General features: G+C 51.2%; 1 protein-coding gene across 1 annotated transcript in view; it reads right to left on the reverse strand.

The window, feature by feature from the left end:
* Positions 1–16,029, reverse strand: part of LAMB2 (laminin subunit beta 2) — a 60,846-nt gene that overhangs the window by 21,380 nt on the left and 23,437 nt on the right. The window contains exons 9-22 of the mRNA XM_083722353.1: positions 15,551–15,739; positions 12,126–12,305; positions 10,232–10,344; positions 10,058–10,137; positions 8,536–8,671; positions 7,816–7,974; positions 6,680–6,807; positions 5,810–5,930; positions 5,516–5,708; positions 4,242–4,385; positions 2,804–3,035; positions 2,441–2,604; positions 1,965–2,189; positions 847–1,064 (exon numbers count right to left, since the gene is read on the reverse strand). Coding sequence (XP_083578479.1) covers positions 847–1,064; positions 1,965–2,189; positions 2,441–2,604; positions 2,804–3,035; positions 4,242–4,385; positions 5,516–5,708; positions 5,810–5,930; positions 6,680–6,807; positions 7,816–7,974; positions 8,536–8,671; positions 10,058–10,137; positions 10,232–10,344; positions 12,126–12,305; positions 15,551–15,739 — 2,282 coding nt within the window. The remainder of the gene's footprint in view (positions 1–846; positions 1,065–1,964; positions 2,190–2,440; positions 2,605–2,803; positions 3,036–4,241; positions 4,386–5,515; positions 5,709–5,809; positions 5,931–6,679; positions 6,808–7,815; positions 7,975–8,535; positions 8,672–10,057; positions 10,138–10,231; positions 10,345–12,125; positions 12,306–15,550; positions 15,740–16,029) is intronic.

Below are 16,029 nucleotides of genomic sequence, written 5' to 3' on the forward strand. Positions count from 1 at the left end.
TTGGGTGGTTCCTGCAGACCAATCATACTGCTGCATTGTTCTAGGACCAATCAGACTGCTGCATTTTGGATCCTATTCAACTCAGTACATAACAATCGGGATGCTGGGGAAGATTATATAGTCTGCAGAGGTCACATATCAATCGTTTCAATTGTTGGAGAAGCAGAGTATTGCTCTTTTTAATATCATCTAAACGCTCCAATACTGAAGTCAAATTGGGGTCATCTGATTCCACAAACGATGTGGCGATGAAGAGGGATAAGACTCTGTGATGTTGCAGTTGGGAGCCTCGCAACGCCGACACCGCCGCCGCTCACCATCCACTGCTTAGCATGCATAAAGTCCCAGGTTCAACCTCTGGCATTTCCAGGAAGGGCTGGCAGCATCTCTGTCTGAGGCCCTGCAGTGCTGCTGCCGGTCAGTGTAGACGCTACTGAGCTGGATGGACCAATGGGCTGGCTCAGGGTAAGGCAGCTTCCTGTGTTCCTATGCCCTCCCCTCCCCTTGTTTCTAACACAGCTTTGCACCAGATCAGGGGTGTGAAAAAGAGGCCCTCCAGACCTCTCTACCTCCCCAAGCCACTCCTGTTACTGGCCCTAATTTGCCCCCCAATGTATCTTTGAATTGTAGCATTGGAAGGGTCCCAAAGAGTGCCTGGATGGAGGATGGAAGCAATGGGAGTACAGAAACCAGCCTGCAAAGGTACATATTTACTTTCACGGTTTCAGCCCCCTTTGTTTCTGCTGATCCCTGGCCCTCAGAAGGTTCCCTAGAAGAAAATGCTTCCCTCCCGCTCCTGCCCTAGAGGCTCCCAGCCTCGCCCGGCACACAGCTTCCCATCCTAACCTGATTGCAAGCCGAGCTCAGGGAGTACTGCGGGTGGCAGTCGCAGGGCTGGCAGCCTTGACCGCTGGCCAGGTTCCAGAAGTTGGGAGCACAGCGGTCGCAGTTCTGCCCCTGGACGTTGGGCAGGCACTGGCATTGCCCGCTGTACCGCTCGCACTGACACTGGTCCTGCGACGGGCACTGGCTGCGAACCGTGCCCAGGAAGTTACAGGAGCAACCTGCAAGGAGGGAAGGCACAGAAATACCATACACAAGAGAAACACCGGTGCTTTCAGAAAGGCGGGTTGAAGAAAGAGGCTCCGCTTGGAGGGCGAAGCAATGGATCGGCACGAAAATTAAATATGCAATCATGTAGATTTAAAAAGAAGCCACACCTCATTTGGGCATAAGAAACCTAGCAGCTTTCACACTTCAGCAAGGTACTGTGGGGGGGGGGATATGGGGCAGGAAGGGGCATGGCAGTTAATCGGACTCCTAAATTGTTCCCCACAAGCCTTTGTGTGCGATAAAGCAGCCATCCATGTTCTGTGTGGAAGGCAAAGAAGCCTTCCTTCTTATCACTGCACCTTAGCACCAGCAACATTACTAGTTCCACTTATTAGCAATCCTGAGGAATTAGAAACCGGATTTTTGTGTTTTGTTTCATCCCCCCCTTTCCTATTTTTTTAAAAAAGAAACAAAAAGCTCACATTCTTGGTCCTCTGAAATATGACACATACTGAATTAGAACACCAAGTTCCTGACAGCATTCTGAAGACAAGCTTTCCTCTTGGGTCTCAATATAAGTGGCCTTACTTACAGGAAGGGAACGTAGGTGCCTTAGGGGGTTTCATTCACAGTTAAGGATTTTGTTGAGATCCGAACTTGGGAATAATAAAATGATATGTGGTTAAGATTTAAGGCGCAGCTGGCCCCGGGACCATAAGCCCTGAGTGTTTGCGGTGATCTCCTTCCCCCATAAAATTAACAGGCCGGCTGTTAACAAAATAATCGGGAAGCCTGAGGCCTGATCCTCTTTCGTTTACTGAAGGACCACCAAGAATCAGGGTTAGGCAGGTAGCGATGGGAGCACCATGCACCAGATGGAAAACACATCTCTCTCCACAAGAGACACTCACGGCGGCAGGTGCGTCGTGTGGCATCCCCATAATAGCCGCCCTGGCAGTGTTGGCATTGGTCGCCCTCGGTGTGGTAGAGGCAGCGGAGGCAGCGGCCTGTGCGCCGGTCACAAGATCCCGGATCTGCCACATCAATGTTGCTGTTGCACGCGCAGGGCTGGCACTGCCCCCTGGTCTGCCAAGGGTTGCCGTAGTAACCAGGAGCGCACTCGTCACAGCGCGGGCCTGTATGAGGTAAAAGGTGCCGTGTGAGATAAAAGGCGTCATTTATGAGGTAAAAGGTGCCCGGTCCCCAATCTCCACTGCAATACACACATAAACCGTGACCACAGGTCTATCAATGCACTCATGTTCCCAGAGAAGCGTGACTTGAGAAGGAGGTTACAATGTGGGCTTCTGTCTCTATTACACCCCTTCCTCATCTCCTCTCAAGCTCCCAATCCTAGGGCTACAGGGCGCTAGAAAGTTGGACTTGCCTGTATAGCCTGGGAGGCAGCTACAAACTACTGTCCCAGCGCGGCCATCTTGGCGGCAAGAAGCAGCAAAATGGCGTCCAGAGCCAGGTGCCTCAGGGCAGGGGCAGGGCCGGCAGTGGCCCCCTGAGGCCAGCGATGGGTTCCCATAGAATCCGGACACGCAACTGCAATTTGGGGGAACAAAAAGGGTTTGAGGAACATATTTGTTGCCATTGGTGTGGGGGCTCATCCCCAGGGCTGTTTGCAGATCGTGGTTTGGTCTAACTTTGGAAGTTAGGCCTCGCCAGGAGGCCTTGCCCTCTGGTACTTCATACACATGGATACACCCCCTACTTCCACTGGGGGCTGTCCCAGGATGCTCACCTTTGGCATCGATCTCCTTCTGTGTGGCCCCGGCAATGCAAACAGCTGCCCGTCCGCGGGTCGCATTCCTCTGAGCGCCCGTTGCAGTGGCATGGGCGGCAGCTGGGGAAGCCCCAGTGGCCGGGCTGGCAGTGGTCACAGCGCGGCCCAAAGGCACCAGGCCGGCATGGGCACTGCCCGTTGAAGTTGTCGCACAAACCGCTCAGAGAGCCTTCGCTGTTGCACTGGCACACTGCAAGGGGAGAGGGGGAGAAGTCACACACACGCTCCCTGCCGCTGCTCCTCCTGACATACAAGGTGATGATCCGTGAACGCCTCCTGCCCTGCTGCAGTCCGTCCCCCTTCACCCGTGTCTGCTAAGGTGCTTCACAGTCTGTGCCGAGAAGTTTCAACATCCAATTATGCAAATCACAGAATGGAAATGTGCTTGCTTTGCATTAAAATTAATGCACTCGCACAATCTTTTCCTGAACCTGATCATTTAAGATTTTTGCAGCGTCCGTCAGGATGAAGAGGTACATCAAAGGACAGAGAGAAAAATAAAGAGGGCATCTACAGAAATGCACAGCTGCTCCAGTTTTGTAAAAAAAAACACACCGAACCCTGTAGTTTGTGAGCAAGTGCTACAATATCTGTAATAGAGGAGCTGTCTTGAGGAAAGTAAAAAGCAGAGTGAGCTCGTTTGCATGTAACACTAAGACAAACTGTGAATTCTGTGAAGGTGCAAACATGAGGTGGGGAGATTGAGTCCACTTTGCTTTTTCTCTGGTCCTGTTGCAGCTGGGTTGTTGTGAGCTAAACTATGGTTTGGCTTAGCATGCTGACCAAACCTGGGTTCGTGGTCTGTCTCATCCAGTCTCCTCTTGTTCCTCTGCCCTCCTAGTAGCTGTTGGCAGGGCAGGTGCACTTACCTGACCTCCTGCCACCCGCATCACTTCAACTTACTGGGAGGGAGAGGTGAGGTGGTGGGGAGGTCAGCACGGTGCAAGTGTAGGATTGGCTCCATTGGTGCGTTTGCACTGCGCTGACCTCACCGCTGCCTTACCTGCCCCCTTCTGGGTGAGTCGTGGTGACTCAGGTGACAGGAGGTCAGGTAAGCACCCCTGCCTTGTCAGCTGCTACTGGGAGGGATTAATAGTGGGTGGAGGAGCAAGAGGGAGGCAGGGGGCATGTTATCATTTCCTCCCCCCCATATTGCTCCTCCATCCCCAACTCTGCAAGCAGCTCCTCTTCTGCAACCCAAGGAGGAGTTTCAAATGCGGGTTTGCGGGAGCAAGAGGAGACCGGACAGCTCTCTGTTCCCAGTGGTTCCGTCCTAGCAGACTGTTTACATCAGCACTGACTGAAATGCAGGAGCCCAGAGAGGATTGGCCCATGCTTTCAAAAGGAAAGATGAAAGAGTTTGGGGAGGAAAGGTCGGAACCTGAATTATACTCACCTTTGCAGCCACCGGGCCCAAAGCCGTAGGTGCCAGGGGAGCAACGTTCACAGCGGCGACCCACGACGTGAGGCTTGCACTGGCACTGCCCCCCATCTGGACGGCACTCGGAGCTCAGCGATCCCTGGGGGCTGCACAGGCAGGCTGGAGGCAAAGGGAGAGTGAGTAGGAGGCAGGAGAACGAAAGGAAAGAAGTGCCCTTCTGCTACAAGCCAGCAGGAGCCTCTCTTCCCCTGATATACATAAAAGGGCCTGTGAAAGACACTGAGAGGTTGCAATGGCCGTAGCTCAGTGGCAGAGCCTCTGCTTTGCATGCAGAAGGTCCCTGGAATCTCCAGGCAGGGCTGCGAATGTATCTTGCCCAAAAACCTGGAGAGCTGCTGCAAGGCAGTATAGGCCTACATGGCTCAGGTGGTAGAGTATAAGACTCTTGGTTTCAAGGTCGTGAGTTCGAGCCCCATGCTAGGCAAAAGATTCCAGCATTGCAGGCCGTTGGGCCAGTCATCTGGCTCAGCCAAAGGCAGCTGCCGACACGCCCCCAGCTTGCCCACTCCAGTATAAGATGGCAAGAAGCATTATCTATGTGGCACGGGCAGCCCCACCCATGCATGCAACCTAGCAAGGATGTGGAGCAGCATTGCTCCCTCTTAGTGTGAGCCTTTTGGGCACCACCTCTCTCAGCTCACCCTGAACCCCCTGTAGCACTTGGGAACATTTCCATTGCTTGCTAAGGCGAGCGAAAGCCTCTACTGCAACCTGTGGATTACTGGCCACACTGGCTGGGGCGGATGGGAGTTTGAGTCTGGAGGGCCATAGCTAACCCATTCCTGGTCTACTTGTGCAGTAAGGGTGTATTGCATGCTGAGTTGGTGGCAAAAGGTAAAGGGACCCCTGACCATTAGGTCCAGTCGTAGCTGACTCTGGGGTTGCGGCGTTCATCTCGCTTTATTGGCCGAGGGAGCCGGCGTACGTACAGCTTTCAGCTTCCGGGTCATGTGGCCAGCATGACTCAGCCACTTCTGGCGAACCAGAGCAGCGTATGGAAACGCCGTTTACCTTCCCACCAGAGTGGTACCTATTTATCTACTTGCACTTTGACGTGTTTTTGAACTGCTAGGTTGGCAGGAGCAGGGACCAAGCAACGGGAGCTCACCCCGTCGCGGGGATTCAAACCGCCGACCTTCTGATCAACATGCCCTAGGCTCTGTGGTTTAACCCACAGCGCCACCCGTGTCCCTGTAAGTTGGTGGTAGTTGCTTGTTTTTAACACTCACGTAGTGCCCCCTGGTGGATGATGGCTGACATGCTGGTGAGCAAGGTGACGCAAGGCTCCGGCGTCGGCGCCTTAACCACGGGCCGAGCCTGCTGGGCGCAGCGGTAGCGCTCAAAGGTCTCCTTGCGGGCGATGGAGGCGGCGTCCCCAGCGATGAACATCTCCAGGGAGGAATAGCGTGGCATCAGGACCAGCTGAGTAGGGAGGGGAGCGAGAGGGAGGCAGAGATGAGGTGTTATTTGCAGCAGTCCACGGTTCCCCCTACAGAAGATGCAACTGGAGTCTCAGTACTTACAGAGTCCAGCAGCACCGCAGCCCCTTGCAAATGGTCACGTCCTCCATAGCGGGTGAACTCTACCCGGATGGTGTAGCTGAGCCCTTGCTCCAGACAGACTGGCTGGGGCAGCACCACAAACCTACAGAGCAAGAAAAGGCCCATTTACAGCAAAGGGGAGCGGAGGGCCTGGCATTTTATTTTTGCTGTGTGTGATGATCCTACGGTGTCTTCCTGAATGCCAAGGATGGGAAGGAACCGCCTGCCCCACTGACTGGCTCGCTCCCCACTGACTGGCGCATCTAGGCAGCCTGCTTTGTCCCCTGCAACGGATGGGAAGGCGCTGCTGACTTCAGCAGAGCTCTGGAAGGAGTCTGTGTAAGAGGCAGGGAAGAGAAGTTCTCCCAGGGTGAGACCACTAATTCCTGGTTGGTTTTTAAAATTGCTTTTATTAGAGATTTTCTTGGGTTTACAAAAAAACACACAGTGGTACCTCGATTCTCGAACGTTTCTGTTGGCGAATGTTTTGGAACTCGAATGCCAAAAACCCAGAAGTAAATGCTTCCGTTTTTGAACGCGCCCTGGAAGTCAAACAGCTTCTTCTGCGTGCTTCTCAATTTTCTCAATGAAATTTGCAGACCATCCTTTGCACCTTGGTTTTTGAACGTTTCGGAACTCGGACGGTCTTCCGGAATGGGTTGCGTTCGAGAACCGAGGTACCACTGTACATCGTCTCTCTTTTCAGATTATAAAGTCATTTCTACAGATAAGTTATATTCAACGCAAGGCGTGAATGTGTATACGGCATAAGGTTGAGGGGGGGGAGAGGAAAAGAGAGGTGGGGAGAGAGAAGGGGGGAGAGGGGAGCATTGTATGTTTTTCATCACTCACCGGGATGAAGGTGGCAGAGCCGTCGTCATGACATCGTCCGCAGGGATGGTGTTTCCACAGGGGCTGCTGGTGGGGATGGGCCCAGGCCGGACCACAGATACTTTCACCTCTTCCCACTTTCCTGGAAGCTGAGTAAAAAGGAGGACTTACAATGTGGCTGCATGAGATGCGGAGGCAGGCCAAGGGTAAGATGGCACCCCCTTAGAAACAGCCTTTAAGGTGTTTTTTTGGTTTAGGGGGAACAGCCGTAGCTGACTGCAAATGGTCTCAAGTTCCACCTCGGGTATCTCCAGGCCGGGTGGGGAGAGAAGGCTGCCCTGAAATCCAGAACAGACCTGGAAGATTTGGGAACTCCGGGGCAAAGGCAACACTGAATTCCGAACGATTTCAAAGTTTACATTTCTTCAAGCTGAAGCTCAGAACATTCTGAACTCTGAAAAGCTGAATTATGGGATTAGACTTCTTAATTCTAATATATATAGGGAGGTAGCCGTGTTGGTCTGCCGTAGTCGAAACAAAATAAAAAAATTCCTTCTAGTAGTACTTTAGAGACCAACTAAGTTTGTTATCGGTATGAGCTTTCGTGTGCATGCACACTCGGTATCTGAAGAAGTGTGCATGCACACGAAAGCTCATACCAATAACAAACTTAGTTGGTCTCTAAGGTGCTACTGGAAGGATTTTTTTTATTTAATTGGAATACAGTATTTTGTGCTAAAGCATTGTATGTCGCTGACCTATTGGGTGATATTCAGCTAAGCTTTACTCGGAATAGACCCATTGAAATGGATGGATATGACTAAGGCCTCATCCACACGTCCTTTTTCCTGCCACTTTCCCCCAGGAAAACCCGCAGTTTAGCACTGAATTAGAAGAAACGGTAATCGGATTCTGAGATTTCCATTTGTTCCGATTTAGTGCTAAGGAGCAGGTTTTCCAGGGGAAAGCAGCGGGGCAGAGGCGAAACTTTATTTATTCCCCTGAGAAATGCTTGCTCTGAACTTCATGTAAAGCTCTGAATGCTTCGCTAAAGAGTTTGATATATATGTGAAGATCAGAAGCCCAAACTGCACATCCCCCGTTTCTTTATGAATGGAGCAGAAGTATTGTAGGACGGTAGGGTAAAGCAGTGGCACCTGAGGCTCATAGCGCAGCAGAATGTCATACTCCATGGAGAAGGGCACATTGTTGACCTGGAACTCCACCACAGCGCCCTCCAGCACCCGGGCAAAACCCAGCCCTGTCCACGTAGCCGGGTGGCCCGTGAGGTGCACACGCTCCATGACTTCAGCTCCCTGCCAAGAGAAAGATCCGTAAGGCTTTGTGCTTCTCTTAGTTAGTTAGTTGTTGGGTGGTGCTGTGGGTTAAACCACAGAGCCTAGGACTTGCCGATCAGAAGGTTGGCGGTTCGAATCCCCACGATGGGGTGAGCTCCCGTTGCTTAGTCCCTGCTCCTGCCAACCTAGTAGTTCAAAAGCACGTCAAAGTGCAAGTAGATAAATAGGTACCGCTCTGGCGGGAAGGTAAATGGTGTTTCCGTGCGCTGCTCTGGTTCGCCAGAAGCGGCTTTGTCATGCTAGCCACATGACCTGGAAGCGAGATGAGCACCGCAACCCCAGAGTCGTCCGTGACTGGACCTAATGGTCAGGGGTCCCTTTACCTTTACCTTTACCCTGGTGCTAATGCTCTTGGACTACAACTCCCATCAGCCCCAGCCATCCAGACGGGGTTGGACTAGGGTACCCTTCCAACTCTACAAAACCCTGGCCGGTCAGGGTAGACACTATTGTCGGTATTCAGCAGAGAACACTTTCCTACACCCCTGCATTTAAGCAACTGCAGGCCCACGTCCTCACCTGGAGAAGCCGGGCCTCTTCCGCTTCATATGTATAATGGTCCAACGCAGTGCGGTAATAGCCGGTCTGCACTTGGCTGCATTGCCTGCCCACCATGTGGCTGCGGCAGCGGCACTGCCCCGTCTCCATGGCACACCTGCAGTAAGGCAAAGCGGGAGGCTCAAACGGGGAAGGCGGTTCTAGCCCATGAGAGCACGCTCACCCGCTTCCTGCACAGGGATGGGCAAATCTGTCTATTCCAGTCTCTCATTTTTCTACACTTATGTCCCTCTCTCCACATTTCCAAATCGGGTTTCTTCAAGTCCTCGTGAAAATTCATTGCTGGTTTTCTCCCAACGTACAAGTTTGGCCAGTAGACACATTTTTGCAAAGCAATTTCCCCCTCCCTGAATGCGTTTGTTAGGCACAATTCTCCCCCGGCACGCGTGTTTTTGCACACATTACTCGCTCGGAGAACTGCAGAGTTTGGAGAAACGCAAATTTTGAAAGGTGCCTGTGTTTCAGTCCACTATTGTTTTGGAAGGTGTGAATTAACCAGGTCCATCTCGAAATACAGCCCCAAATCATTTTCCTCTCTCCATCTCCTCCAGTACCAAGCTAAAGGGCCCTGCATGGAAGGTGCTGGGAGGCTGCTCCCTTGCTGCTTAAAGCTAAGCAAGTTCAGTCCTGGCCAATGAACAAGGCTTGCTGCCTTGAGTTCCCCAGCAGAGAGGCGGGGGTAGGAATTCAATAAATAAATAAGCAAATAAAGAGGAGATGAGGGCTGCATCTCTTTCCTCACCTCGCCTTCCTATCTCTGGCACAGCAGATCGTGCTGTGCCTCTCACAAACCCTCCTATATGGGTTGGGGAGCAAAAGAGCTTTGCTGGATCAGGCCAGCACCCCAGATGCCCTGCGGGAAGCCCGAAAGCAGGACCCAAGGGCAAGAGCCCTGTCCCTTCCTGCAGTTTCTAGCGGCTGCAGGAAAACTCACTGCAGGTCCTTTTCATGCAAAGAGATTGCTCCTCAGCTGATTTGCAAAGCCCACATTTTGGTCTATGGTATTGCTTATTGGGAGACGCGGGTGGTGCTGTGGGTTAAACCACAGAGCCTAGGGCTTGCCGATCAGAAGGTTCGAATCCCCGTGACGGGGTGAGCTCCTGTTGCTCGATCCCTGCTCCTACCAACCTAGCAGTTCGAAAGCACGTCAAAGTGCAAGTAGATAAATAGGTACCGCTCCGGCGGGAAGGTAAATGGCGTTTCTGTGCGCTGCTCTGGTTCGCCAGAAGCGGCTTAGTCATGCTTGGCCACATGACCTGGAAGCTGTACGCCGGCTCCCTCGGCCAGTAAAGCGAGATGAGCGCTGCAACCCCAGAGTCGGTCATGACTGGACCTAATGGTCAGGGGTCCCTTTACCTCATTGATTATTGGGTTTCTATCCCACCCTCCCTCCTCAAGCGCCCCTTGTTGGGATCGTGCTCCCAGTCCCACCTTCCTCAGCCTCCCCCACCCACCCAGGACGCTCTCTCCAGCGCCCCCTTACTGGTTGTCGCGGGCACCCCCTACGTCACAGTCGCAAGGCCGGCAGCCATGAATGTCAGGGCTCAGAGCCCAGTGCTCCGGCTGAAAAAAGAGAGACACAATTATGTGTCAGCCAGTCCGGGGGGGGGGGGGACACAAGCAAAGGGAGGGGGGAAGGGGGCAGCGTGTTGCTCACCAGGCATTGGTTGCAGCTGCGCCCGGTCACCAAACGTTTGCAGAAGCAGTCACCTGCGATGGCGTCGCATTGGGGCCCGTCCTGCACTGTGCCCCGGGGGTCGCACTGGCAGCCTGGTGGGTTAAAGACAAAAATAACCAAGTGCATAGAAGAACAAGCCTTGCTGAGGCAGCCCCAGCATGGCTTCTGCAAGGGCAAGCCTTCTCTCATGAACCTATTAAGAGTTGAAAGTGACAGCCAGCAGAGAGAGAGAGAGAGAGAGAGAGAGAGAGAGAGAGAGAGAGGGAGGGAGGGAGGTAGGCGATCCAGTTGACTCTGAGCTCATCCACATTTGTCCCGTTATTTCTAGGCACAGATCAGAGAAATTCCGCTGTTTACTGCTGAACTGGAACAAACATCAATCTGTAGAATTAATTACGCACTCACTCAGATTTCTTACACCCAGGGCTTTTTTTTCCAGCTGGAACTCGCTGGAACTCAGTTCTGGCACCTCTAAGGTGGGTGCCATTGCCATGATAAGAGAACAAGAGATCATGGTGAGTTCCGTGAGCACCTCTTTTTCTGGAAAAATAGCACTGGTTTCATCCCACGCCTCCTTCAAACAGGAGTTCAGGGGGTTGCCCACAACCAACAGATAAAATGAGATCACGCCATTAACACTTTTATCGACTTTTGTCCTGAGAGTGAGCTACAGGAATGTGTAGGAATTTGAGCACAGGTCTCCCCAAAGTCTTGTTCCAGCTTTCCCCAACCTGGTGCCTTCCATATTTTTGGACCCATCAGCCCCAGCGAGCCTTTCCAAGAGTCAAGGATGATGGGAACTGAAGTCTAACCAGTTTGTGGTTAGCCTGTCTTGCACTCTATGCCAGGGGTTCTCTGGGCCACACTTTCAGAATAAAAACTTGCTCACATCACACCAAATTTTTTATTGATAAGAAATACATTGGAAAATGAAAAGAAACAACTCCTAGCATTGTCCAGGGATCGTCCTCAGTATCACTTGATGCTCTTGTTCTTATTTTGAAAAGATTTGCAGGTTCTCATTTTACATCTGATGGCTTAACCCCCAGATAATCATTGTTCTATACTGATTACTAGTGAAAACACAAGGATTGCTCTACTGAGATATTCAACAGTTAAGATATTCAGCAGGTAGCTTTGTCTTGTGGTAATAATGAATTATCACAAGGTTTTGAAGAAATACATTACAGAGGACGTTTCTTTCAGAAATACTGGAATGTCATATCTGTTTGATTTCAAAACAATGGAAAATATTTAACCTTTATAATTAACCCTAAAGATGACCAGCAGAAAGACAAACAAACTATTATTGGTGATATCAAAATTATATATATTTGGGGGAGGGGCTATTGGGCTGTCTTTTAATTTTTATTTATGTATTTTGTGGTTTTATATTTTGATTTTATCCTGTGAACCACCCTGAGACCCCCGGGTATAGGGTGGTATATAAATTCAATAAAATAAAAAGTGTGTATTGGCAGTAAGTTATATGAAATCGAAATATGGAATAGACGGGAGGTTGGGTCTTTAGTGTTAAGACCAATTTATGTCTTATTGTTTGTTGAGAAAATTCTGTATCTATTGTTATTCCTGTGTGTAATTTGGTATTTGTGTTTTCTCTTTTTTGCTTTTCTTGCTGTATCAAATAAATAAATAAATAAATACCCTGCAAACTATTTAAAAAAAATTAAAAATATACTATATGGCATTGCACTGAAATGTTTCTTTGACCAGTGTGGTGCACCACAAACCTTTGAGAACCACTGGTGTATGCGGTGCGCTGCACTGGCTAAGCAGCCCACCCAGAACCACATCTAAATGGCTCAGAAAAGGAGCTGGATATGCCCAGGGAAACCCCATTGGAGATACCTACGTTGGCAGCCTTGGGGGTTCTCCGCATTGAGTCCAAAGAAGCCGGTCTTGCACTTGTCGCAGCGGACTCCCTGCACGTGCTCCTTGCAGCGGCACTGCCCAGCAATCAGCCCCAGCGCCGGGTCGTCGTGGGTGTCGCAGACCCCGCCGTCGAGGGTGCCATCGGGGTCGCAGTCGCAGGCTGTCCGGGGCGGGCGCAGAGCAAACCCCAAAATTAAAGGCACAAAGAGAAGCCGTTAATCCCTATCTAAACTAGTAAGAAAAGAAAACCATTCCACTTGCTTGAAAGAGATCTGTTCCCTTCTTGGGAAAGCGGGTCTGCTGTGCCAAGCTGCGGTTCTTAAACCGTAAACAGATTGAGGTTGAATCCTGACAAGACAGAAGTACTGTTTTTGGGGGACAGGGGGCGGTTGGGTGTGGGGGATTCCCTGGTCCTGAATGGGGTAACTGTGCCCCTGAAGGACCAGGTGCGCAGCCTGGGAGTCATTTTGGACTCACAGCTGTCCATGGAGGCACAGGTCAACTCTGTGTCCAGGGCAGCTGTTTATCAGCTCCATCTGGTACGCAGGATGAGACCCTACCTGCCTGCGGACTGTCTTGCCAGAGTGGTGCATGCTCTGGTTATCTCCCGCTTGGACTACTGCAACACGCTCTACGTGGGGCTACCTTTAAAGGTGACCCGGAAACTGCAATTAATCCAGAATGCGGCAGCTAGACTGGTGACTGGGAGCGGCCGCCGAGACCATATAACACTGGTCTTGAAAGACCTACATTGGCTCCCAGTATGTTTCCGAGCACAATTCAAAGTGTTGGTGCTGACCTTTAAAGCCCTAAACGGTCTCGGTCCAGTATACCTGAAGGAGCGTCTCCACCCCCATCGTTCAGCCCGGACACTGAGATCCAGCACCGAGGGCCTTCTGGCGGTTCCCTCATTGCGAGAAGTGAGGTTACAGGGAACCAGACAAAGGGCCTTCTCACTAGTGGCGCCCACCCTGTGGAACACCCTCCCTTCAGACGTGAAGGAAATAAGCAGCTATCCTATCTTTAAAAGACATCTGAAGGCAGCCCTGTTCAGGGAAGTTTTTAATATTTAACGCTGTACTGTTTTTAACACTTGATTGGGAGCCGCCCAGAGTGGCTGGGGAAACTCAGCCAGATGGGCGGGGTATAAATAATAAATTATATTATTATTATTATTATTATTATTATTATTATTTGAAATCATTTCCGCTCTTAAAGAGAGGGGTTCTAGTACCCAAGCCTGCCCAGAAACCTTGCTCGAATTAAATCTCAGCAAGCTCTGCTGCAACCACATGGCAATGTCTGCGCAAAGACAGCCTCTGCTAACTCGGCAGCAAAGAAAGAGCACTTTGTTTGGAAGCTCCCAACCCGCAGGTGCAGGAAGAAAGGGGTCCTGGTGATGCAAAATAGAAGATTTCGGCTTTGGCAACTCCACGTTAGCTTCCGAAACCGGACTCCAGGCTTGCCACCTTTGCAGATTCTCACGCTCCGCACCGATGCCAAACAGTGGGGCCTTGAGCTTTCGAGGGAACGTGCCAAGGCCAGGCACAGGCCTTTTAAAAAAAGGCTCTGCTAGCAAAACCCACATGCCAATATTCTTTGCAAGCTGTGGGAACTAAGCAGAGGGCAAAGCTAAGCAGTTAAGTAGAGTCAAGGCATGGGTTGGCAAACTAAGGCCCAGGGGCCGGATCCGGCCCAATCGCCTTATAAATCCGGTCTGTGGATGGTCAGGGAATCAGCGTGTTTTTACATGAGTAGAATGTGTCCTTTTATTTAAAATGCATCTCTGGGTTATTTGTGGGGCATAGGAATTTGTTCATCCCCCCCCCCCAAAGTATAGTCAGGCCCACCACATGGTCCAAAGGACAGTGGACCGGCCCCCTGCTGAAAGTTTGCTGACCCCTGAGTTAAGGGGTCTGGCTCAAATGCGCCAGGCAAGGAGATGAACACAGGGAGTGAGGAACCTTTATCAACCCAAGAGCCACATTCCTTAGTGGGCTGCCTCCCAAGAGCCACATGCCAGTGATGCACAAGGCAAAGGATGGGACTCCTGTCCTTAAGACAGCAGGCTACAGTGCAGCCACACGGAAGTCAGGGGTTGCGACGCAGAAGCCTCTCTTTCCAAGGTAAGCAAGAAGAGGCATGAATACGTCCATCACCGAGATTCAGGAGGTGCCAAAGGAGGAGAGGACAGGTGATCCCACCTACTGAGCGATTCCACCTAGCAAGCAAGATTGCTTGCTAAGGAGCAGAAACACTTCCTGCACTAAGCTGAGCCCACCCCATTCCTATATACAGTGGTACCTCGCGTTAAGTACTTAATTCGTTCCAGAGGTGAAACTGTTCTTAACCTGAAGCACCACTTTAGTTAATGGGGCCTCCTGCTGCCACCGCACGATTTCTGTTCTCATCCTGAAGCAAAGTTCTTAACCCGAGGTACTATTTCTGGGTTAGCCGAGTCTGTAACCTGAAGAGTATGTAACCCGAGGTACCACTGTATGTGGTAAAAAGTAAGGGTTGTCGGTCTCAGGTCAATATCTAAAGCTTTGAGGGTTAAACCCCCTGCCTCAGATTGATTATGCATATTGCCTGTTGCGTCTTAAGCTAGCAATTTGTATATCCCCCCCAGGAAGTGAGAGCTGAACTCTTAGCTGATAAATTCCAACAAATTGCATCTCTGGCAGCCAAATTCATTCTGACGGCTTCGCTCCAGCATTGTAATTTAAAATTTTTATACTGTAATCTCTATAGCCTTACGCTGTCTGATTTTAGAGCAGGGGTCAGCAACCTTTTTCAGCTGTGGGCCGGTCCACCATCCCTCAGACCATGTGGTGGGCCGGACTATATTTGGGGTGGGGGAATGAACGAATTCCTATGCCCCACAAATAACTGAGAGATGCATTTTAAATAAAAGGACTACTCATGTAAAAACACCGGGCAGGCCGCACAAAGAACCCAGAGATGCATTTTAAATAAAAGGACACATTCTACTCATGTAAAAACATGCTGATTCCCGGACCATCTGCGGGCTGGATTGAGAAGGCGATTGGCCCCCGGGCCTCAGGTTGCCTTCCCCTGTTTTAAAGGAATACCATGCTTAGGCCCTCTGTTATTCATTGTGAAGGACTTTGGCTTATACAATACACTGAATTTTTTATCCATCGCAGCAACCTAAACATTTACAGCCCTCAGGAAGGCTCTTCCTTCAAGTTCCTGTTCTGCAGGAATGGGGAGTCAGGACAGCCATCAGCCGATCCAGAAACCTGCACCCTATGAAGCATACACAGTTACTTTCCTAGTGCTGAAAGTCTTTCCACAAGAAAGGTTCTTCGTCCCTGCAAACATGCAGACCCCAGCCCCGTTTCCACCCAGCCACCCACCCCAATACAGTTGGCAGGCTCTCACCGCGGCACACGCTGGGGTCCCGGATGTCTTTGGTGGGGTCCTTGTAGTAGAAGGGCTTGCAGAGCTGGCAGTGGCGGCCCATGGTGTTGTGCTGGCAGTCATCGCAGACCCCGCCGCTGCTGTTGCCCGTGGCCAGGTACACGGCCATGTCGAAGTGGCACTTGTGGGAGTGCTCGTTGCAGTTGCACTCTGTCGAGAGGCGGCAATCACATCCAAAGCCCTGACCTCACCAAGCCCCAAATCCATGTGAATCCCTAAATAACCTCAGCCCCAGGTATCTGAAACAGCATCTCCCTCCCTACGGACCGGCCTGGGAATTAAGATCAGTGGAGAAGACCCTCCTCATGGCTTCACCGCTGTTGGAAATTCATGGGGCAGTGGCTCATGAAAGGGCCTTCTCGGTGATGGCCCCGAGAATGCAGAACTCTCTTGCCACGGATGTAAGCCTAGCGCCATCTCTTTGCAGCCTTTCAAAACTG

Source organism: Podarcis gaigeae (assembly GCF_964106915.1).
Source record: "Podarcis gaigeae genome assembly, chromosome: 2".
Classification (NCBI taxonomy): Eukaryota; Metazoa; Chordata; class Lepidosauria; order Squamata; family Lacertidae; genus Podarcis; species Podarcis gaigeae.